General features: G+C 43.0%; 1 protein-coding gene across 1 annotated transcript in view; it reads right to left on the bottom strand.

Moving 5' to 3' along the window:
* Nucleotides 1-18,423: 18,423 nt before the first annotated feature.
* Nucleotides 18,424-24,916, bottom strand: part of GIPC1 (GIPC PDZ domain containing family member 1) — a 50,596-nt gene continuing 44,103 nt past the window's right edge. Inside the window, exon 8 of the mRNA XM_081316703.1 lies at nt 18,424-18,521. Within this exon, the coding sequence (XP_081172829.1) occupies nt 18,492-18,521 (30 nt within the window). The 3' untranslated portion in view covers nt 18,424-18,491. The remainder of the gene's footprint in view (nt 18,522-24,916) is intronic.

Raw genomic sequence — 24,916 nt, 5'->3', positions numbered from 1 at the left:
ACTGAATGCAATGGTTGCTCATGATGATGATAATGCTGATGAAGTATAGTCTATTTCAGGGGTGTCAAACTCAATTTCATTGAGGGCCACATCAGCATTATGGTTGCCCTCGGGGGGCTGGGTGGGTGTGGCCAGGTGGGCGTGACCAAGTGGGCGTGGCCAGCTCAATGCTGCTCACTCAGCGCAGCTTACTCAAAATGAAAGAAAGTTGGCAGCAGTGCCCCTGAGGGGCAGGCAGGGTGGCAAAAACAGTTTTTAGCGCTCAGCTCTACTATACCAGCAAATCAAGCAATCACACCAGGGTTACCCTTGTAGGTAGGTGCACTTGAAGCAGGCAGAGTGCCACTCAACCTGGTTCCCAGAGGGCCAACTTCCCCCTTCGGCCTCGAGGCCCCCAAAAAAGCCTAGTGGGGTAGGGCCGGATATTGGCTCATTGCAGGCACCCCGATGAGCATTGCATAGCCGTAAGATAGGTAGTCCTCATTTAGCAACAGTGCAGTTAAAACAGTGGTGACAAAGTAACTTTGCAGCCAATCCTAGCATTTAGAATTTTTTCAGGTTTGTGTGGCAAATGGCAGCTGAAGTAAGATCCTAAGTCAGTTGCAGTTTCACTGAGTGACTGCATTGCTTAACAACCGGGTGGCTGGTCCCAATTGTGGTTGGTAAATGAGAACTACCTGTATTTCTATGTCCTTTTTGGTGGGGTAGAGGGCTTCAAATTCAGGAAACCTTCCTAAAAAAGGACCAGAGACTTACTTTCCCCAGGCTAGGAGTGCCCCTGAAGTACACACACTTGAACAGCAATTCAACACATAATCTCACTTCTGTACCCATGCCAGCTTTTCAAAACCACACCGGCAGCAGGGGATCCCACTTCAGTTTCCATTTTACAGCTTTACCCTGTGCAGCAGAAACCCAGCAGCTGCAAAATTACCCATAACACAGCCTGGAATTAAAGGATTCTGCCCTCGGCAGTGATAGGTAGGCAGTTGAAGCAATCAGTGAAGGTCTTCCATAATTTTATGTTATACTGCTGTTTACCACAAATTTTGAGTGGGGCTTCTAGTTCCAACAAAATGGGCTGGCTCAGGAAGATCTCTCGTGACTTCAGGCATATGCCCAGAATCTCATTTTCTGTGAGCTGAACATTCTTGCCTGGATGTGATCCTTGCACTTCAAGCACCCAGCACAGGAGCCCATGCATGAAAGAAGCCCGGCAGAGGAGCTGGAGCGGCTCCACTGCTGGGGGCGCGTCTCGGCCGGGCCTTGCAGGATCCGGGCCGGGCGTCTCTGCTCGCCGGCAGCAGCGCCCGGCAAAGTAGCTCGCACGCGAAACAAGCCCAGCAGAGGAGCCCGTGTGTGAAAGAAGCCCGGCAAAGTAGCTCACATGTGAAACAAGCCCGGCAGAGGAGCCGGAGTAGCGAGCAGAGGCGCCCGGCTCGGATCCTGGAAGGCCCCGGCCAAGACGTGCCCCCAGCAGTGGAGCCGCTCCGGCTCCTCTGCCAGGCTTCTTTCACCTGCGAGCTACTTTGCCGGGAGCTGCTGAGGGCGAGCAGAGGCGCCTGGCCCAGATCCTGCAAGGCCCAGCCAAGATGCGCCCCCAGCAGTGGAGCCTCTCCGGCTTCTCTGCCGGGCTTCTTTCACACACGGGCTCCTCTGCTGGGCTTGTTTCGCGTGCGAGCTACTTTGCTTGGTGCTTCTGGGGGCGCGTTTCGGCCAGGCCTTGCAGGATCCGGGCCGGGCGCCTCTGTTCGCCCTCAGCAGTGCCCGGCAAAGTAGCTCGCATGCAAAACAAGCCCGGCAGAGGAGCCGGAGTGGTGAGCAGAGGCGCCCGGCTCGGATCCTGGAAGGTCCTCGCCCTCAGCAGCGCCCGGCTTCTTTCGCGTGCAAGCTACTTTGCTTGGTGCTGCTGGGGGCGCGTTTCGGCCGGGCCTTGCAGGATCCAAGCCAGGCTTGCCCTCAGCAGCGCCTGGCAAAGTAGCTTGCACGCGAAAGAAGCCCGGCAGAGGAGCCCATGTGTGAAAGAAGCCCGGCAGAGGAACTGGAGCGGCTCCACTGCTGGGGGCGCATCTCAGCCGGGCCTTGCAGGATCCGGGTCAGGCGCCTCTGCTCACTCTCAGCAGCGCCCGGCAAAGGAGCCCGTGTGCGAAAGAAGCCCGGCAGAGGAGCCATCTGTGGCTCTTTCTCTGGCTACCTCAAGTCTGCCTTCCTGCCTAGGCATCTCTCCCCCTCACCGGCTGGGTGTTGCTCGTCCTCCCCCCCCCCCCCGGCGTCCCACCTCACTCCCTCCTACCTCCTCCTCCTCCACTTTTTTTTTGGAGCCGCAGGAGACTAATGAGATGCAAATGGTGCTGGCTTCCACCAGCCCACGTGCACTTGCCTCCTACTGAGCAAGTGCTCAGCCGGGCCGGCGCCAAGGTGGTGGGGGCCGAACCTTTGTAATTTCTGGGAGAGTTGTGCGGGCCGGATTCAATCATGTGGCGGGCCATTTGTGGCCCGTGGGCCTTGTGTTTGACATGTCTGGTCTATTTTCTTCAAGAGCATAAAGTGGCTTCCATGGGGATCTCGTTTCATTTTATCTCTTCATCTGTACTGGGTTGAGAAGGAGTCAGTAAGTTCCCATAGCTGAGGGTGAATTTGAACCTGGGTCTTCCCACTCCTAGTCCAAACTGCCTACAGAAATTCAGCATATCAGATTGGACAAATATTCTTTGGAGGGTCTTTTCCATATTTACCAGAACATTTTCCTTTCCTTCTCCCATTTGTGATTGTAGGGAAATTATTGCAGGCTGCAGAAGCGCAGCTGAAACAATTGTTTTTCAGTCTCCTGAAACAAGCCATGATAAACCACCTGTTCAGCACAAGGTGAATCAGCTAATTGTTGGCTATTAAGATACAGCTGTCATAACCAAGCCAGGGGAGTATCTTGCAGGTTCAGAGCCAATGGGAAGTGGGATTCTTTGTTATACATGAGCTCAATCCAATGAGTGTTTGTCCTTGTGAATAAAAGAGAGCTTTGGACAGTGCTCTGGGCTCTCATCCCGAGGCAGGAAAGACTCTGTCTTTTTTTCCATGAGAGACCACCACATGTGGTGACCCCGACGTGATTCTTTGAGACCCTCAGACTTACGCCTGGCATAGGCATAGTGCACTTCATCGGATCTTGCAGGACGGGACCGAATATTCAGTAAGTATGGGGAATGATTTTTCAGCGTCACAAACACTCCATGCGAAGGAGTTACGCCAGATCTTAAAGAATACGTTTCCTGCTTTTTCTCAAGTAGGTTTAGAAGACATAGAAAACTTACTCAGGGTTATTTCAGCTCAATGTCCCTGGTATCCTGAACAAGGTTCTTTAGAAGTTCAGGATTGGAAAAGGATAGGGAAAATTTTACATGAGGAACCAAGAGCTTCAATTAATCATTTACTTCTTTGGGAGAAAATTTTGGAAGCTTTAATAGCACATTCTAATCCTTTGTTCCTTTCACCAGAACTTTCTGCCCCACTACCTCATGTGTTAACTCCAATGCCTCGTTTAGTAACCCCAAAGGCTGCGGAGGACATTAAGTTAATATCCAAGTCATATACATCATTACCTGAAATTAACAATTTGGAGGGTTCCAAAAAAGTTGATGAAGCAAGTACAAAGAGTTTAAAGTGTCAAGGGGCAGTTGGGGTAGTTAGAGCAGGATTTGATGAAGCCCAAGGGAAAGGGTTATTGTCACCGGAGGAATTAGTAGAAGGTTTGGAGGCTTTTCCTGTAACAGTGGATATAGATGGTCAAGGAAATAGGCAATATCGTTGGCAGCCATTGCCTTTTTCTATTTTGAGAGAAATTAGGAAAAGTATAACTGAGACAGGATTGCATTCCTCCTTTGTGCAAGGAACCATAGAAGGGATATCTACAGGATATAATATGGTTCCACAAGATTGGAAGGATTTGTGGAGAATGCTTTTAACACCGGCACAGTATGTAGTTTGGGATTCTGAATATCAGCGTAATGCTATTGTAGCTGGAAATAACTCTGGAGGGGCTTACACTCCAGATCAACTTTATGGTTCTGGTCGATTTACCACTGTTTTACAACAAGTAGGAGGAATTCCTGATGCTGCTTATCCTGTAATTGGCCGTTGTGTGATAAGCGCGTATAAAAAAGTACCTCAGTCAGGCAAACCCACTAAGTCTTTTACTAATGTCCGACAGGGGCCAACTGAGCCTTATCCAGAATTCATTGATAAATTGAAAGAGGCTATTGAGAAACAAATTGATAATGCAGAAGCAGTTCAAGAACTTTTGTTGAAATTGGCTTATGAAGCTGCAAACGCAGACTGTAAAAAAGCTCTAACTAATATAGTGAGTCAACCAACTTATGGAATAGCAGATATGTTAAGAGCATGTTCCTCTGTGGGAACAGGGGTGTGGAATATGAGTGCTTTAGCTAACGCTTTGCAAAAAGGAAAATTTGGTCAACAAACGGGTAATTGTTTCAACTGTGGGAAACCTGGTCATTTTAAGGCACAATGTCGAGCTCCAGGAGGAGGGAATAGTGTTGGAAATAATAAATCTGGAGTTCGCCCGAAACAACCTTGTCCTAGATGCAAGAAGGGATTTCATTGGGCAAACCAATGTAGAAATGTTAAGACTTCGGGAAACTGGGATGCGGGCTAGCAGCTAGCCCAGGAAGTAAAGCTGCTTGTTGCCAAAATGAACAAAGTTATAAGGGCAACACTATTTGTGAAAAATTGTCTGTTCAGAACGTTCCCACAGCCACCAAGGATAGTGCAGGTATAGATTTGATTAATCAGCAAGATATTAATTTGGATTTTCCTGATGTTGTGACTTGTATGCCAACTCAACTTTGGGGACCATTGCCTAAAGGAACAGTAGGTTTAGTCCTTCCTCGTTCCTCAGCAGCGAAAAAAGGGTTTCACATAATTCCTGGAGTAATTGATTCGGACTATTTAGGACAAATTATGATTCAAATAATGGTGAAAGTTCCTCAATTAGCAAGTAAAGGGGACTCCGTGGCTCAATTAATACTACTTCCTTATGTAACACCTGGGGGAAATTCTGAGCGGATTCGAGGAACTGGAGGGTTTGGCTCTACAGATACTGTGGATCCTCAAATCTTAGCTATTATAAAAAATTTACAAAAGGAGAAACCTAGGCAAATTTGTTTTATTAATGGGAGGCCTTTTTCTGGAATTTTAGATTCTGGAGCTGATGTGTCAGTCATAGCTTCATCTGACTGGCCCCCGGAGTGGCCAGCCATTTCTGCACCGTCTGTGTGGGGTGTGGGTGGCTCTCAAGCTGCTCGCCAAAGTCAGCGTTGGTTGCAAGTGACAACGGAAAGAGGAAACAGAACAGCCAAATTAAGACCAGTGATTTTGCCAATTCATGTTAATTTGTGGGGAAGAGATTTGTTAGAACAGTTTGATGCAGTTATAAAATTACAAGATTAAAATGAACATCACAAAAACAGCTTTACCACTAGAATGGGACAAAACACAAACAGTATGGGTTGAACAATGGCCTCTTCCAAGGGAAAAATTGGAAGCTCTTCATCACTTAGTAGCAGAGCAATTATCAGCAGGTCATATTGAACCCACAACAAGTCCATTTAACACTCCTATCTTCGTTATAAAAAAGAAAAAGGCCAATGGAAAACGAAGATAACCCCTCCTCAGAAGTCTGCGCAAAGGGCAGAGTTAGCCGCAGTAATTTTGTCTTTGCAATTATTTAAAGATCAAGCATTTAATTTAATTACTGATAGTTTATATGTTGCTAATGTTATTCAGAATCTTTCTCATGCTTATGTTTCTCCCAGTGTGGAGGACAATTTATTGTCTCTTTTTCTTACACTGCAGCAGTTATTAGCTAGCCGAAGATATTATTTACATGTGTCTCATATTAGAAGTCATCAACCATTTCCTGGATGGCTCTCAGAAGGCAATGCAGTGGCAGATGCGGCTACAGCAGGAGTTGCTTTGGTGGCCACAATTACACCATGGGAGAGTCATTCTTATTTCCATCAGAATGCGAAAGGCTTGTGTAAGCAATTTGGAATCTCTATGTCAGAAGCCACAGCCATCATCAAGCAGTGTACATCCTGTGGTCAGAATGTTTTTGGTCCTTCTATGGGTGTCAATCCCAGAGGATTGAAAGCAAATGAAATTTGGCAAATGGACGTTACTCAATATCCTCCTTTTGCTCCTTGGAAATATTTACATGTTTCTATTGATACGTGTTCTGGGTATATTTTTGTTTCTCCTCAAAGAGGAGAAAAAGTAAAACATGTGATCAATCATTGTATTAGAAGTTTTTCAATAATGGGAAAACCTGTACAAATTAAAACAGACAATGGACCTGCATATTGCAGTGTGGCTTTTGCAGAATTTTGTGATAAATGGGATATTTTGCATAAGTTTGGTATTCCTTACAATTCTCAGGGTCAAGCAATAGTAGAAAGAGCAAATAGGACATTAAAGGAGGCTCTTGACAAACATAAAAACAAAAAAGGAGGAAATGTGACTAATTTACCAGTGTTGCAGGAATGGTTATCTTTAACTTTATTTACTTTAAATCATTTAAATATTTCAAAATTAGATTCAGTTTTGGACTCCACAGCTGTGGACCGACATTTTGGTCAACAGTTAGAGGTGCAAAAGGCTAAAGTTTGGTATAGAACTCCACCTGATCCCATTTGGCATGGTCCTGTGCCTTTGTTAACATGGGGGCGAGGATATGCTGCTGTGCTTGCTCCAACAGGTCCAGTCTGGATTCCAGCCAGGTGTGTAAGACCATATCATGAACCCATGGTATCAAGGGATATTCGATCCTATTCCGGATTTCCGAAAGAATCAAAGGATAACAATCAAAATGCCAAAGGAAATTCCACCTCAGAATGAACAATCTGTATCGCATAAGGAGAAAACTCTTGGAAATGATGTGGAGAAGGAAATTAAAATTGAAATGTTTGTTAATTTTATATGTATAATATTTGGGATTTGTTTGGGTATATTGTGTAATGAAGTCAATGTTTATTCAGTTCAATTGGAAAAAAAAAAGAAAAGAACCGGAGCAAGGAGCCTGGAGAAATAATATATATGTGTTGCACCTTCAATCTACATAATGAATGAGTTGCCATTTGGTCGTTTAAGAAACAGAAGAAACGTGAACTTTGATCAAAGTCCAATAAGCTGAAGGATTGGAATGCAAATGGCAAGAGGACTTATACCACCATCAGAAGTTGCCATGAATTATAGAGATTTGCATTTGTTTGAATCATTGGATTGTAGCTATGTTTAACCAAACTATCAAGACTTTAAATTGTTAGAACAAAAAGTTTCAGACATTAGAGATGTATTGTGGAATCACATGGCTTTAGATATTATGTTAGCCACAAAAAGAGGGGTGTGTGCTTTAATTCATAGTCACTGTTGTGTTTATATTTTTGATTTTCATGTTAATATTGCTCATACAATTGATGTTATGGAAAAGATGGTTAAAGAAAAATTCTTTAGTTTATACTGGCTCTGCAGTGACAAATCCATGGGATTGGTTATGGTCTTGGCTACCTGATTTTGGATGGGTGCGACAAATTGTCCCCATCATAATTGGAGTTATATGTTTGCTGATTGGTTTGTGCTGTTGTATACAATGCTTACCAAACTTATGATTTATGACCACCCTGGAAAGAGGTGTTATACGCCTACTTTAAGATCTGTATGGCAGTTAAACAAAAAAGGAGGAGATGTAGGGAAATTATTGCAGGCTGCAGAAGCGCAGCTGAAACAATTGTTTTTCAGTCTCCTGAAACAAGCCATGATAAACCACCTGTTCAGCACAAGGTGAATCAGCTAATTGTTGGCTATTAAGATACAGCTGTCATAACCAAGCCAGGGGAGTATCTTGCAGGTTCAGAGCCAATGGGAAGTGGGATTCTTTGTTATACATGAGCTCAATCCAATGAGTGTTTGTCCTTGTGAATAAAAGAGAGCTTTGGACAGTGCTCTGGGCTCTCATCCCGAGGCAGGAAAGACTCTGTCTTTTTTTCCATGAGAGACCACCACAGTGATCTAGTAAGTTTCATAAATGGTCTGATTACAACAGGATGGACTGAAGATTGGAAAAATAAGCCACCCGTAACCCTGAGGTAGCCTTGCTCGCACATTGTTAAAAGAACATCTTTAACTCCCTATCCGAGATATGATGTTTATTTACAGTATATGTAAGACAGGTTAGCTTAGTTAGCCAGGTTTTCAGATATAAAAATCTCCTTGATAGATTGAGGATGACAGTTCAGAGCCATTAAATGTTCACCTGCTGAACTTACAGTTCAGAGCTTCCCTCATCAGGCATCTAAGAAAAACAATCACAGAGGCTTTTCCTCCATTGCAGGTCTAGCAGTATTTTCTTCTCTGCAGCCCCAATGAGTCTCCCTCCCCCTCTCCGAGCCATGCTGACTCCACCTGGGGAGAGTGACTCAGCAGCACATCGGAAAGGCTGGCTGATTCTGCAGCTCACACGGGAGGTAGATGTGGAGGAGAAATTTCTTTTTCCTGGATCTGACAAACCATTTTGGAAATAGAGCCTAACATTTTTTATGTTTGTATTTATTTATTTCTCATACTTGTTAAATTCCAAGATGCTGGCAGGACTTATTTTGCCTTTTGCTGTATTTTCCCCATTCTCAGCTGGAGCTGTAATCCAGAACTCACTCTCTCTCTCTCTCTCTCTCTCTCTCTCTCTCTCTCTCTCTCTCTCTCTCTCTCTCTCTCTCTCTCTCTCTCTCTCTCTCTCTCTCTCTCTCTCTCTCTCTCTCTCTCTCTCTCTCTCTCTCTCTCTCTCTCTCTCTCTCTCTGTTAATTAATTGTGTATTTTTATCCAAATAGTTTCAAGACCAACCATAATTAAAAATGAATATACAATGTAATGTAGTCAACTAGACTAGTCTCATGAAATTTGTTTGAGCACTGCCTAATGTGCAATCAGCCCAGGTTCGAATCTCAGAAGGGTATGGCTGACTGATGAAAACTAATAAGTTTGAAATGCATATCAGTCTCCCTTAATTCTTTGTTAGGAATTTAAAATTTACACAAATATGAGCTGTCACCGGTGTGACTACTGCCTGTCGATGGCCTTCAGGTTAGGCTGACACAGGAAATAAAGATTTGTCCCATGTTTGGGGCCTAGCAAGGTAATCTAAAAATAGTTAACAAGCATTTGAGACATATATATATATATGGATCTTTGGTCATTCGGGTTTTTTCCCGCGTAGAATTGACGGTGTAGGAGCAACGTTTCGACGGAATCCCATCCGTCATCCTCAGGCTGGTGGCTTCAGCTTCCTTCTTCTGGGAGAAGCATGTGGTAGTGGCTGTTTGTTCCTCTTTTTTAAACTGCCAGAGGGGGTGTGTTCTGTGGGTGGAGGTGTGCTCTGATTGGGTGGTGGGTTAGCTGTGTTCTGATTGGGTGGGGGTGTGTTTTGAATGGGGGCTGTGTTCTGATTGGGTGGGGGTGTGTTTTGAGTGGATGGGCTGGTCTCAGCTGCCAGCCTTAGACCTGAACTGGTGAGTTGTGCTGCTTTTGTTCGGCTCCGTGTTTGTGGTGGTGCCATGTTTTTATAGTGGGTGTCAGTTTGCTTATTGTGTGGTTTGGAGGGGTTTAAAGTGGTTGATGTTGCAGCTGTAGTTAGGTTTCTGTTTTGTGGTTGTGTGTCGTTATCGTTGTGGGTTCGGATTTGCTTTTTGAATGGTTGTGTGGTGGTGATGTCATGTGATGTTATCATGAGTTTGGGTCTGGTATCATTCTTGGTGGTTGGGACTCGTCTGTCAATCAAGGCGGGTTTCCAAATGGCTGGTAGGCGAGAGGTATCATCTCGTTTGTTCATGCTGTGGGGGCGTTTTTCTATCTCAATGGCTTCTCTGATTATTCTGTTGTTAAAATGTTCAATTTTGGTGATAGTTTTGGTTTTTTTTAAATCAATTTTATGTCCCGTGGCTTTAAAGTGTTGGAACAGGGATGAAGTTTGTTCTCCCTTTCTGAGTGAGTTCCTGTGCTCTTCAATGCGTGCACTTATTCTTCTGTTGGTCTCTCCGATGTATGTGGTGGGGCAGGTGGTGCATGGGATTTCGTATACTCCTTGGTTTTCTAACCCAATTATGTCTTTGGGGTTTCTTAGGATGGTGGATATTTTTCTGTCTGTGTAGAATGCTGTTTTGATGTTGTGTTTTTGGAGGATCTTGCTGATTCTGTCTGTGGTCCCTTTTAAGTATGGGAGGAGGGCTTTGCCATTTTCTTGTTCTCTGTCTTGGGTTTTTTTGGGTGTCTCTCTTCGGATTAAATTGGTAATCATGTTTCTTTGGAATCCATTGGCTGTTAGTACATTAGTGAGAGTGTGTAGTTCGGTTTTTAGGTGTTGTTCGTCAGCTAGGTGTTTTGTTCTGGAGATGAGTGTCTTGGCTACGGAGTTGATCTGTGCTGGGTGGTGGTGTGAGAGTGCGTTCAGATAACGGTTTGTGTGTGTGTTTTTTTATGGTAGTGTGTCCTAGGGAGCCGTTGGATTTCTTGTAGACTAAGACATCAAGGAAGGGAAGTTGATTGTTAGCTTCTGTTTCCATGGTGAATTGTATTTTGGGGTGTAGGCTATTGAGGTGTGTGAGGAAGTCATCCAGTTTTTCTTTGCCATGTGGCCAGATTACAAAGGTGTCATCTACGTATCTGAGCCAGAGTTTGGGTTTGTGGTTGGATTTTTCTAGAGCAAGGGTTTCAAAGTGTTCCATGTAGAGGTTTGCGATGACAGGTGAAAGAGGTGATCCCATGGGTGCTCCTTCCATTTGTTTGTATCTTTGTCCATTGTAGATGAAGTATGTGTTTGATAGGCAGTGGTTGGTCAGATCTAGGATGTGTTTTGGGGGGGTTGTATTTATTTAGGATAGCTGTCAAGGCTTCTTTGATTGGCACTTGGGTGAAGAGGGTTATGACATCAAAGCTCACAAGTAGGTCACAGGGCTGTAAGTTTAGTTTACTTATGATCTCTATGAATTGGAATGAGTTTTGTACGTGTGAGGTGATGGAATTTGCATAAGGCTGTAGTTGTTTGGCAAGAAATTTGGCTAGATTTTGTAGAGGTGAGCCTATGGAGCTGACTATGGGTCTGAGTGGGGTTCCTTCTTTGTGTATCTTGGGCAGACCATAGAGCTTAGGACATATGGATGATTTTTCTCTGGGAATGATTGTTTGCTGGATCTCTTCACTGATGAGGGTGGCTTTTATTTTGGATTTTGTGGTTTTTTCCAGGTAGGTGGTGGGATCTGTCTTGAGGAGTTTGTATGTGGAGTCTCGGAGTAGGTTGGATAATTTGGTATGGTAGTCAGATGAGTTCATTACCACCGTGGCGTTGCCTTTGTCTGCTGGCAGAATGATTATGCTGGTGTCTTTTTTTAGGTTAAGTAGTGCTGTCTGTTCCTCTTTGGGTAAGTTGCTTTTGGGTGGTTTGCTGGTGAACGGCTAATCTTGTCCTTATATCATATTTCCCAAGTCTCTGGGTCACCATTATCCTGATTGCCATCCTATGGATAAGTTTACTAAAAGTAAAAGCCAATTAACATATACATTCCCTACATTCTCTTTGTTTATTGTCATTACGTAATTGTGGTCATGATTATTTGTTGGAGCGCAGTCAGTTTTAAAATCTGGAGTGTCACATTGTCTGAATTAAATCAAATGTTTTCTGGGTTCAGCTCCTTCAGACATGTTTAGAGACTGTCAGTGCTCAGTTGGGCTGTGGTTAAACTTGTTATGGCCTGTCTCCAGTGATAGTCAGGAAACCGTGTCTGAAGCAGAAGTGTGAAAAGCCTCTGGAGGCCCAGGAACCTTGCAGCTGTTCATGTGCCGATAGGCATGATCTGAGCCCAGCGAAAGAGCAAACATATTCCCTCCCTAAGCCGGAACGTCTATGCCAGAGCCCACCCCTCCAACTGCAGCCACCCCAAGCATGAGGCGTTTCAACAACCTCTTTGGTAACCCTGTCTGGAAATAATTAAATAGCTATAAGTCTCCAAGGGAGATTGTAAACCTTTCAGCTGAAGAGCTGCTCAGAGACAGGGTGTAGCCTAGAACAGAGGTCCCCAACCTGTTGAGCACCAGGGACCAGTTCCATGGAGAGTTTTTTCTGCGGACCGTAGAGAACATGGTTTCATGTACTGCCTGCATCCCGCACATGGGGCTTTGCTTGTTTGCACAGCCCTGCTTCTGGCATGCCATGGCCCAGTGCCGGTCCACGCACCAGGGGTTAGGGAACCCTGGCCTAGAACATCTGCACATTCTCTTGGGTTTTGGAACTTGTTGGAACAACTTTACTTTTCTCAGGAAGTCTTGTCTTGTGAATATTCTTGTGTATAATCTTTGCTTTTTGCTGGTCTTATGGGAACTGGCTCCGGCTCTTCTGGCAGAATTCCCTCACAAGCAGAGTCCTTCCTGGTCCCATTCAATTCCAAACTGAGTTTCCACCTCCCTTCTCCAGGGAGTTTTGCAGATCATTGGGACAAAATCCAGGCAACAGCCAATTGGCCAGTTTATTGTTACTGACAGGGCAGGGTAGCTCTTAGCTCTATCAATCAAAAGTCCTCACGTGCAACTATTCTGTATTTTCCCACTAAATGGAAAATACTGAGAAGTTAAAAGAAAAATGGGAATTGAAGAAATGGGGACACAGATTAGGGATAGAAATGAAAAGTAAGAGATTTGTATGTCTTAGTAAAATCTATTAGTGCTTCTGAGCACTTATCTGATAAAAGCATCATCAAGATAGCTTTCTTTGGCTGTGACTGCCTGATGCTAAGATTTGAAGAACAGTGCTTCGGAGCAGATTATAATCTCCTTTCACTGAAACATGGATTCTAGAAAAAAAGTCACTGCTAAAAATAAGCCTAGAAAACATGCACAATAATGGCCCCAATTCAGAGGAAATGAACCAGGATTCCAGAGAACACAATTCCTTGGACAACCCTGGAAAAAATCCACGGTACACAGATTTTAAGTAACATGTGCGTGAGAAATGAAAAATAAATATAACTGTGTAGCAAGAGAGGCGTGGGAAGAGAATGGGAAAATATCATCGTTCATCCCAAGAAGCTTTGGCACAGAATACTAACCACCTCCTAAGCCCTCACAAAGCAGATTTTGTGTTATCTTAAACAAAGCTGGCTTTATTGCAGAAGTTGTACATATACAGTACATCAAAGCAACATAAACAGAAATGCATTCACTCTGCCTAATATTTATGCCATATATTTACTAATGGAGATTACAGGACAGTGCCATGTGGCTTCTGCAGAGGGATGCTTGTTCTGTATAGGTCAAGAAATAGGAACTATTGTGTGCAGATGCTATAAGGTAGCCAACTTCCCTGTAGAAGGAAGTGATGAGGCAGGCGATATGCTTGTATGTGCAACATGTTCTTGGAAGAGAGAAATCTGCTTTAAGCTGTAAAATAAATGCACACAAAACCAGAATTGAGAAGACAGCAACAGATAGAAAATGTCACCTCTGCAAAGAAGATGAAGAAACAGTGGACCACTTAATTAACTGCTGCAGGAAGATCACACAAATCCAAATAGGTGGGAAGGTACATAGTAGCTTAGTTATATCATAAAAATTGGAGCCAATCTCTTGCTCTGTGGAAAATTAAAAAACCAGGATGAAGACATTCTCCCAATAAACGTAGAGCATTATTTCTTCCAAAGCGTGCTGTAAAACTGAAAATAATCCCAGCAAGCTTGTCTGTTTCTGGAACATTGGCTCTAGCCCGTGAACTGAATGTTGGTGGTCTTAATGTTGCCACTGTATATATTTGCACCAATAATGTTTACATGATTTCTCAGTGTATTATTGAATCTTAACAGTTGTTCAGAAATCTGTCTGTCCATCCTTCCATCACCATCACAAAGGATGACATATTTATCACAAAGCAGAATGCTCTTCCTTCAAAAGCACTCTAATATCCAAGGTATTCCATGGGCCTTCTCGGCTTTGGAATTAAAATGCTGTTTTAATGATACCAGTGTGATTTCTGTTACCTTGTTGCCTATCCGTATCCTGCCTCTAGCACAGAGGTCCTCAACCATGGCAACTTTAAGACTTGTGGACTTCAACTCCCAGATTTCCTCAGCCAGCACTGGCTGAGGAATTCTGGGAGTTGAAGTCCACAAGTCTTTGCCAAGGCTGAGGACCCCTGCTGTAGCATGTCTCCTCTCATTCCTTACTGAATGCTACCATTCATGTCCCATTATATTGACAGTGATCGGCTGATTTTTCTCCTGGTTCTCCACCACACATCACCAAATGCAGAGAAATTATATCGGTTAATCACACCACTGTTGTTTGGAATGGACCCAGTTTGACTTCAGGATTCTTCATTACCTCTAAGTTTTTTCCTATGTCCTTCCTCTTTTACTGCATTCTATCACAACCTGAGCTGAGTAAAAAAAAAATTACAATCATGACTAGAATTAAACCTCAAAGCAGTACCTTTATAAGCCTTTCTCAGTCCTTCCTTTTATTTCCTTTCTATGTCGGCGCTGAATATCACCTTTCAGATTCCTCCATGCTCTGTTCTAGGCGTTGCGGGGGGGGGGATGCTTCTGCTCCTTTGCTGTTTTTGTCTTGCACCAAACTAGTAAGGACCATAAAAATCAAAACATTTATAGTATTACCGGCTGCCAGTATACCCCCACAGGTAGACCTTGCTTAGCAACTGCCCTGTTTAGCAATTGTTTAAAGTTACAACAGCACTGAAAAAGTAATTTTATGGCCAGTCCTCGTATGTACAAATTTCCTAGCATGGCTGGCTTCCGACAAGCAGCATCAATGGAGAAGCTGGCAATAAGATCACAAATGCTGTGTGATGCAATGCCTCATCATCACTGAAATCGGAAGTGATGTCATAAGCCGTTGCAGTTCCATGATGTTTTGCTTAGCAACCCCATCACTTTGAGATGGGGTTTCTGGCTCCAGTTGCAGTGGTGGGATTCAGCCTGTTTGCACCACTTCGGCAGAACCGGTAGCTAGTTTTTTGTTCCCCAGGCCCAGCATGGACTTCCGGAAGTGGCATCCACACAGAGAACTGGTTGTTCACATATTTGAATCCCACTGCTGCCCAGTTGTGATCACTAAGCAAGAACTGCCTGCACTGTGCATGTTGTGTACTGGGTTCGTTGTGCAGGAATGAGGACGAGGTGGGTGAGTTCAGCAAAGATCATGGTTTATTGCTTGCAGGATCTGAACTAGAGAACTGGGCTGCAGATCCAGCAATTTATACCCTGGCCCCTAGGCGGCGGCCAATAGGTTTGAAGCAACCTATTGCCGCCCTAAGGGCAACCAATAGCAGCACTGGAGACGGGTTGTCTGAGGCGCTGGGAGCCATTAGCTAGCTCCCCACTCAAACAGCCTTCCAGCCGTTACCACGTGGTGTTTAACAAAACAAGCCCAATACATTACAGTGCAGTCTGACTAATGGACCGTCAGAGCAATACAGCTGGATCCTACCTTTTAAGTAGGTAAGAAGAGAATGAACCAGATGAGGCTGGCCAGAAACTGCACAGGAGAAATGTGTCCTCATCAGTGTAAAATGGCTAATGAGCATTGTTCAGATTCTCCTTCAAATAATGTTTTAAAAAGCATTGTAACAGTCATTGGAGGCTGTTTCTAATAGGGAAACACCATTGTATCTCCAGTGCAGTATAGCTCAGGATGACTTAAGACTGCTTCACTCTTGGACCGGGGAGGGCTTGAGGGGACTAACCTCCTGAGGCCATGGCAAAAAATGATGCTGCCAGGACATGTTTGCTCTGTCATCAGGGGTGAGTAGGGAAGGCTCAGTGACTCACAAGGCTGAGTCTATACCAGGGGTAGGCAACCTTGGCTCTTTTATGACTCGTGGACTTCAACTCCCAGAATTCCTGAGCCAGCCATGCTGAGGGGAAAGGGAGAGTTTCCAAGCTGAGCCATGCTGGCTCAGGAATTCTGGGAGTTGGTCCACGAGTCATAAAAGAGCCATGGTTGCCTACCTGTGGCTTATACTGATTGCCCCATTTATTATCAACTCTGCATCAAAGGTACCCAATAAGAAGAAAATGTTCTGGGACCATGTCTAGTATTTTTCTGTGTAGTGCTTAGAAAGACCCGGTATTTATATATTTATTTCGCAAATTTACACGGCCACCCCCTCTTCCCCAAAGAAAGTCTAGGAGGTGAACAGGAAAAAAATAAAAATAAAAACACAGCAGGAAACAATGTCCAAGAAAAAACCCATTTAAGATGCCCTAAAGAACTTTCCAATAGCATGAGAAAGTCCCCAACAGCATAAACCAACAAACACCACATGCCAGGTTTGGTTAACATTCCAGCTGCCATGCCTAAGAGAAAAGGCCTTTCAGAAGGCCAGCAGAATCAGGACCATCCAGGTTTCAGAAAGAAGACAGAGAACAACAGCGAAGGCAGATTGCCTGGTCCAGCCAGCTGCTTCGCTTGCTTCACAGAGCAGGGCCACCCTGATGGATCTGATGGAACAGGCAGAAACTGCAGGTAGGGGATGAACAGTCCTACAAGTACCCAGGACATGTCAGGCTTTAAAAATGACATCTGGCACATTGAAACCTACTAGAAGACAGTGCAGCTCACAAAACAGTGGTGTCATACAAGTGTACTGTAAGAAGTTCAAAACTATATTTATTGCCACTTTCTGTGCAATTAATAGGGCACTTTGTAATAAGCCAGATAAGGAGTGATTAAGCCAAGAGCGACTATCAGCAGTGCCTCCTGATCTAGGAATGGGCACAATTGGCCCACAAGATGAATTTGTGTAAATTCATTTGGTCACTGCTGTTACCTGCTTCTTAAGCATTGACTCAAGAATTTGAAATAAAATGTATGGCTTCTAGATAGGGTTGGGTATGAATTTCTCATAAAGACTAGCTGTATTCAGTGGGTGGTGATACCAATAAATTGGAATGGAATGAACTCCACTGAAGTCAGTTGCATTTAGCATTTTCCACAGTGGTCAACTGCTGTGAGTGAGAAAGACAGCCTTTATGATTCCCCCCAAATAGGAAAGAGAGATGTAACTCCTTCCAGCTAATGTTACCCTGCAACTGATGTTTGGAGGTATAATGCCTAGAGGTGTCATTCAGTATTTTAGATTGTTGGTCACTGATAGCCCTCTACAAATTTATCCCATTTTAAAATCATCCAAGTTATTGGCCATCGCCAGGGCTTTTTTTGTCATAGAACGCTCAGAACGGAGTTCCAGCACCTTTTTTGGATGGAACCTTGTAGGGTAGGCAAGGTGGGTTGTGTGACATGTGTGAGTTCCGGCACCTTTTTCTTTTACAAAAAAAGCACTGGCCATCACTGTGCCTCATGGTAATGAATTCCACGGGGCAATTATGTGTTTTGGGAAGAAGTGCTTTCTGCTGCCCATTTTAGATCTCCCAGTCAACTTCCCTGGACAACAGTTAGCCTACGTTTTCTTGTTTGCATTTTATATATCTCAATCATATTGTCATGGTTCCGACAGATGAAACTCTTCAAAAGAACTTCAAGACATTGTTTACCTTAAAAGGATCTTTTATTTGAGTAGCATAATATCGGCACTTACATAATCAAAGCCTAAAACCGAATTCCCCTCCCATGGGCACATAGTATCAAAGCACAATTCCCTCCTCCAGTTAACAGTCATAAATCACATTCTCCAATTAGCTTGAAGCACAGTTTCCTCTCCAGCTCTCCAGCCCACCAATTCTTTATCAGCTCCGAGTTCAATAACCTTGATTCTTATGCTAAGTGTAGTGTTGTTATGTCTAGCTGGACTCTCATTTACGTGCCCCATCCCCAGCATCATCTAACTCTGAAAGCGAAAAGGAACAAATGCCTACATTTTCATCTGTTGTCAGTGCAAAAACATCCAAAGTTAGCAGCGTTGACACATATCCTCTGTTATTTTCCCTTTTTCCCCAAGCTAACAAGTTCCAAAGATTTTAACCTTTTCCTATAGGGATGAAGTTGAGACTCTTGATATTTTCTTTGTCCTCTTCTGAATTTTTCCCACACTCTTTTATAACCTTTTTCCAAGTGTGTTGACCAGAAATGTACACAGCATTCCAGATGTAGACTTACAGTAGATTAGTATAACAGCACTACAATATTGGCATTTTTATTTTCAATCTTTCCTAATAATTGCAAGCATGGGATGTCCTTTCTCTCAGCTGCTGAACACTAAATACACTTTTTAATTAGATTAGCCACTAAGATCTGAAGATTTTTTTTTCCTTCTTACAGGCAGTTCAGCCCCATCAACGGGTACAAAGTTGTGTTTTGGGGGATCCTAGCAAGAATTGTTTTATGTTTATTTTAATGGAATGGAATTTTTCATTTGCTTGACCATTCATCCAGGTTAAAAAGATCCTTCTGGAACTGCACCCACTTTTGATCACCACGATGTAAAGAAGGTCTTGAGGTTCTAGAAAGAGTGCAGAGAGGAGCAACAAAGATGATTAGGGGACTGGAGGCTAAAACATATAAGGAATGGTTGCTGGAATTGGATATGTCTAGTCTAATGAAGAGAACGATGAGGGGTGACATGATAGCAGTGTTCCAATATGCCCCAAAGAAGAGGGAGTCAAGCTATTCTCCAAAGCACCTGAAGGCAGGACAAGAAGCAACGGATGGAAATTAATCAAGGAGAAAAGCAACATAGAACTAAGGAGAAATTTCCTGACAGTTAGAACAATTAATCAATGGAACAACCTGCCTCCAGAAGCTGTGAATGCTCCAACACTGGAAGTTTTTAAGAAGAGATTAGTCAACCATTTGTCTGAAATGGTACAGGGTTTCCTGCCTGAGCAGGGGTTGGAGGTAGCTCCAAGGTGTCTTCCAACTCTGTTATTCTGTTCTGAACATGTCTGCCTTGGGGACAAATTCCTTGTGTGTCTAATTACACTTGGCCAAATAGGAATTGGAAACTGTCCTATCTGTAAACTAGTCTACAAGGACAGATTATTTATCTAGGGTCTGTAATCTGTGCTCTTCAGGCAGAAATTAGGTGTCCAGCTCAGCCCTTCTACTCTATTGAGCCTCCATGCTATCAGCCCCCTTTATCACAAAGATCCTGCAAGAGAAAGGCAGTGTGGACAACCGTGGTATCTGGCAGGGTGAGAGCTATGAACCATAAACACAAAGCTTTTGCTGTGTCCCTGCATAACAGATACAGTGCCCTTGCTGACCTTAATAGGGATCTTAAGGAGACAGGTCAAGGTAGTTGTGATGATAACTCAAATAAGCAGGGGATCGTGGTCTGAGATGAAGAACTTGTTTTTGATAGGGAGAAGTGCGAATCAGGTACTACACATCAGTCATGCAAGAAGAAAAAGGCATCCAAAAAGAGAAGTCACCTTCTGGTTGGTGATTCAGTTATAAGGGATGTAAATTTAGGAAAGGACACACAGGTTTCAAAAGAGGTCAGGTGTGTTCCAGGTGCTACTGCCAGTAGGAACAAGAAGTGTTTTTTAAAAATAGTCAAGAATGCCAGCAAGGACTGTGATGTGGATTGTTATTGTACATCTTGGCACTAATGATCTGTCCCAAAAAGATATACTCTCTGTGCAGAATGATTTCCAATGCTTGGGGCAGGAACTTAGCAGGATAGGCTGTAGGCTTACTTTTTCAGAGTGTATAAGGAGCAAAATAGAAAAGGCCAGCGTATAGCAACATGTGGCTAAAGCAGTGGTGTAAAGGGGAAGGATTTGATTGTATTAGTCATGTTGTCTGTAGATGGTCCAATGAAAAAATGTACAAAAGAGATGGTTTGCATCCATCTAAGAAAGGGACTGAGTTACTTGGCAATAAATTCACAAATTTTCTGGAGGAGTATTTAAACTAAACAATGGGGACAGTGAATTAATTGATACAGAACATTCCTGTCCCCAGCAATATAAAAATTATAGGTTATCAGTGCATGTAACATAGATGTGTGTGTGGACAAGAATATCAACCTTTCTGTCAAGCAAAATCAAGCTTTTAATAGCAAGTGCCACACAAAGTGCACTAACCAAACAGGTGGTAAGAAAATAGGGGAACTCAGGCACCACACAGGTTTTGTAGAAAGTAAACACAGGGTCAGTCATAAAGAACTCAAATGTCTATACACCAGTGCACAGAGTATGAACAGTAAACAGGGTGAACTAGAAATTCAGGTAAATGGGGGCAGATATGATACTGTTGCCATTACGGAAACATGGTAGGATGAAACCCACAAATGAAACCCACAGCTAGAGGGTTTTAAATTATTTAAAAGAAACAGACCAAACAAAAGAGGAGGTAGAGTTGCTCTCTATATAGGAAATAACTACATCTCTACAGAAATAGAGCACAACAATGATGAAAACTGTCTTGAATGCATTTGGGTCAATATAAAAGGGGGGGGCGGAATGACATCGCTATAGGTTTATACTATAGGCCACCCAAACAAACAGAGGAAATAGATGAACTTTTTGCTAGTCAGCTAACTAAGATATGTAGGAAGCACATCACAATAGTAATGGGGGATTTTAATTACCCTGATATCAACTGGGAGACAAACTCTGCACTGAGTGGAAGATCAAATAGATTCCTGACAAACCTAGCAGACAACTTTGTCTCCCAAAAAGTAGAGAAGGGAACTAGCCATATTGGATCTAATCCTCACTAACAGAGATGAAATGATAGAAGGTGTTGAAGCTACAGGAGCCTTCGGGGCGGGGGGAGTGATCATGCAATATTGGAATTCAACATCATGGAAACACAAGCAATAGAACACAGTCAAGCTAGAGACTTTGACTTTAAGAGAGCTAATTTTAATAAACTTAGAGAGAGTTTGGGAAGGATTCCATGGATGAGAATCCTCAAGGGGAAAACAATTCAAGAAGCTTGGGAAATTTTGAAAAGTGAAATAATAAAAGCCCAGGCTAGCACAATACCAACAAAGAAGAAAAATAACAGCTCTCAAAAGAAACCAACATGGCTGCATAAAGAACACTCTGGTAAATTGAAAGATAAAAAGGACAAGTATAAAAAGTGGAAAGAGGGGCACATAACTAAGGCAGAATATCAGCAAACAGCCCATGCCTGCAAAGATGAAGTGAGGAAAGCTAAGGCTCAAAATGAACTAAGGCTTGCGACCAAAGTCAAAAATAACAAAAAAAGCTTCTTTCAACATGTGAAAAACAAGAAAAAAGTTAAGGAAATGATTGGTCCATTAGTGGGGGAAAGTGGCAAGAAGGTGACAAGCAACAGGGAGAAAGCAGAACTATTTAACTCATTTTTTGCATCTGTCTTTACATAAAGGGAAAAAACAGTCCAACCTATCAAAAACACTACCATAAAAAACAGATTAGAAACACAAGTTAAGATAGGCAAGAAAATGGTGAGCACCTGTCCAGCCTAGATGAGTTCAAATCACCAGGACCAGATGGATTACACCCCAAGGCTCTCAAGGAACTGGCAGATGTGATCTCAGAACCACTGAACTATATTTTTCAAAGATCCTGGAGCACTGGGGAACTGCCAGAGGACTGGAAGAGAGCTGATGTAGTTCCCATCTTCAAAAAAGGAAAAAAAATAGATCCAAGAAACTACAAACCTATCAGCCTGACCGCAATACCTGGGAAGATTCAGGAAAAGATAATCAAACAATGAATCAGCGAACACCTTATAGCAAACAAAGTCATTACTAAAAGCAACATGGCTTTGTCAAAAACAGATCATGCCAGACAAATCTTATTGCATTCTTTGACGAAGTGACAAAATAAGTGGACCAGAAGACTACTGTGATATAATTTGTATAAGGGCTCTGTTCTAGGCCCAGTGCTCTTCAACATCTTCATCAATGATTTGGACGAGTGGGACTCATCAAATTTGCATATGACACCAAGCTGGCAGGAATAGCCAACACTCCAGAAAATAGGCTTAAGATACAGGAGGATTTGAACAAACAGTACTAGGCTGCATTAACAGAGAGAGAGAATCAAGATCATATGAAGTATTAATACCACTTTACAATGCCTTGGTAAGGCCACACTTGGAATACTGCATCCAGTTTTGGTCACCACAATGTAAAAAAGATATTGAGACTCTAGAAAGAGTACAGAGAAGAGCAACAAAGATGATTAGGGGACTGGAAGCTAAAACATATAAGGAATGGTTGCTAGAATTGGGTATGTCCAGTTTAAGGAAGTGAAGAACAAGGGAGGACATGATAGCAGTGTTCCAATATCTCAGGGGCTGCCCCAAAGAAGAGGGAGTCAAGTTATTCTCCAAAGCACCTGAAGGCAGGACACGAAGCAACGGATGGAAACTAATCAAGGAGAGAAGCAATCTAGAACTAAGGAGAAACTTCCTGACAGTTAGAACAATTAACCAGTGGAACAACCTGCCTCCAGAAGTGGTGAATACTCCAATACTGGAAGTTTTTAAGAGACTGGACAGCCATTTGTCTGAAATGTTATAGGGTTTCCTGCCTGAGCAGGGGGTTGGACTAGATGACCTCCAAAGTCCCTTCCAATATTATTATTATTATAAGTATTTAAAAAAAACGATTTCAATTCAATTCATAGTAATTTTTTATCTGTTTCATGAAAGGAAGTCCTCACTGTGACTAAGTTTACTCAAAAACTTTTGGTGAAGAACTTTGTCAAAGGGTTTTTGAAAAATCCAAACTGTGTCAATAAGATCACCTCCATTCATTCATCAACACTCAAAACAGTCTAAACTATTGGCAAAGCAGGATGTATCTTTGTAAAACCTGTGCAGCTTTTCTTTCAACGAGGCTCAGTTCCTTACGTCAGTTTTATTTTGATTATCATTTATACAGAACTGTTGCATTCCTTTTTAAATATTGCTGTCATGTTTGATACCTTTCAGTCATCTGGCGCCGTGGCTCATTGGAATGATAAATAATAAAATTTTAGCTAGAGGTTAACAATTTCACATTTGAATTCTTCAAGGGTTCTTGGGTGGAGACACCAGGACCCCAGTGATCTGTAACTACGCTAGTCTCTCAACATGTTCCAGAATATCTTCTTTCATTATTTCAAATTGACTTAGTTGTTCCAATTCTCTCCCCAAGATCAGTTCTGCTTCTGGTTCAGGCGTTTGTCCTCTATCTCAGAGGTCCCCAACCTTTTGGGCACCAGGGACCAGTTCCATGGAGAGAAGTTTTTCCACGGGTTGGAGGGTGTGTGGTTTTGTGTGCTGCCTGCATCTGGCAAATGGGGTTTTGCATGTTTGTGTGGCCCGGTTGCTGGCATGCCATGGACGAGTTCTGCTCCAGGGCCCGGGGGTTGGAGACCCCTGCCCTATCTTATCTCATAAAGGCACAGGCCAATAATTCCTTCAGTTTCTGTTCAATCCCCATCCACATGGTGAGGACCACTGTCATTCTAATGGCAGCTTTTCTGCTTCCTGCATATTGAAAACATCCCTTGTCCCTTTCGTGGTTGTTGGGTTTTTTTTTTGCCTTACAGGTTGTCCTTGACTTACATTTGGTTGTTTAGTGGCCATTCAAAATTATAATGGATCCTCCCAAAAGGTACTTACATCTCAGATTTGAAGTTCTGACAGCCACCCAATTCAGACATGTAACTGCATATTGGCCACTCAGCAATTGGGCTGCATTTATGTCTGTTTTACATAGCCTTGTGGTCACATGACCACAATTTACAACATTTTTGCTGGTTCTGATTTTTGACAAAATCTGCCCCTAGTAAACAATGGGTATGCTTAATGATCGTGGCATTTGCTTAATGACTGTGGTGCTCACTTTATGGCTGCCTTGTTCACCTAAAGGCTGCCACAATGTGACCTACTTAATGACAGGCACAAAATAATGACCATAATTGTGGGCTCAATTACTATCAAAGACTACCTGTACATACTGAACAATCCCTTTTCTCTTCTGTATTAAATCACTTACATGTTTTTTGCCAGAGTTTGCCTGTCTTGTTAGTTCTCCTCATTAGGATAAACTTCTTCTTTCTTGCCATTCTTGTTTCTTCCTAGGTTTGATTGACCCTTCCTAGACAACACATTCCAGTTAAGCCTCAGCGATTATGTTTTTATAACCTCTGAGCATTATGAAGAGATTAGTTCTCTTCTTTTCCCTTTGTCTGCCTTTTACCTCATTTTGCCACTTAACTGTTTGGGTATTTGTTGAAGTTTAATAAACGTCACGTTATTATTATTATTTTTGCTAGATGAAAGTGAGTGGCATATATGGGTCAGCTCCGACCTAGATGCAGAGATTGATGAGGAGACTGCCCGGTGCATAAAGTCCTGGAAATTAATCCCAGTAATTTTCAAGCAATTATTCTCTGGATGTTTATTGTAAGTTGCCAGAGTTGTAAGATTTACTGGTATGCACTTTGGTTATTTAGGCAGAAAGGTAAATCAAGTAAGAAAAGTGCAGAAAAGTGTGAAAGACTCTGCAATATATCTGATTCCCCAGAACTCCTCCAGGGGATTGGAACTTCAGCAAGGAAAACAGTTGTTTCCCAGCCAGCCTTCCAAACTGCACCCCACATGCTCCCCACCAATTAGTTTTTCACCGAGGAATCTCAGGCTTAAGGAGAACCAACATTCCTGGGTCATCATGAATTTGAACCATTGTTAAACAAATGGTCATTTCGAGGGCTACCTATACTCCTCAGAGTAGAGATACAAGAATTCTTAGCACCTGATTCTTGCAAGAAGCAGCCTTCCATCGTGTTCAGGCTCATGTGAAGAAGTTGCATGCCACAGGGGAGAGGAGTAGAGAGGGAGAGCTTTGCATCTGGCTGAAATTGTAGTTCCAGACAAAATTGAGTTTGTTATCCTATCCAGATT

This window comes from Vipera berus (assembly GCF_964194415.1).
Source record: "Vipera berus genome assembly, chromosome: 2".
Lineage (NCBI taxonomy): Eukaryota > Metazoa > Chordata > Lepidosauria > Squamata > Viperidae > Vipera > Vipera berus.
The sequence above is the reverse complement of the archived record's forward strand: the minus strand, read 5'-3'. Positions and strand labels throughout refer to the sequence as shown.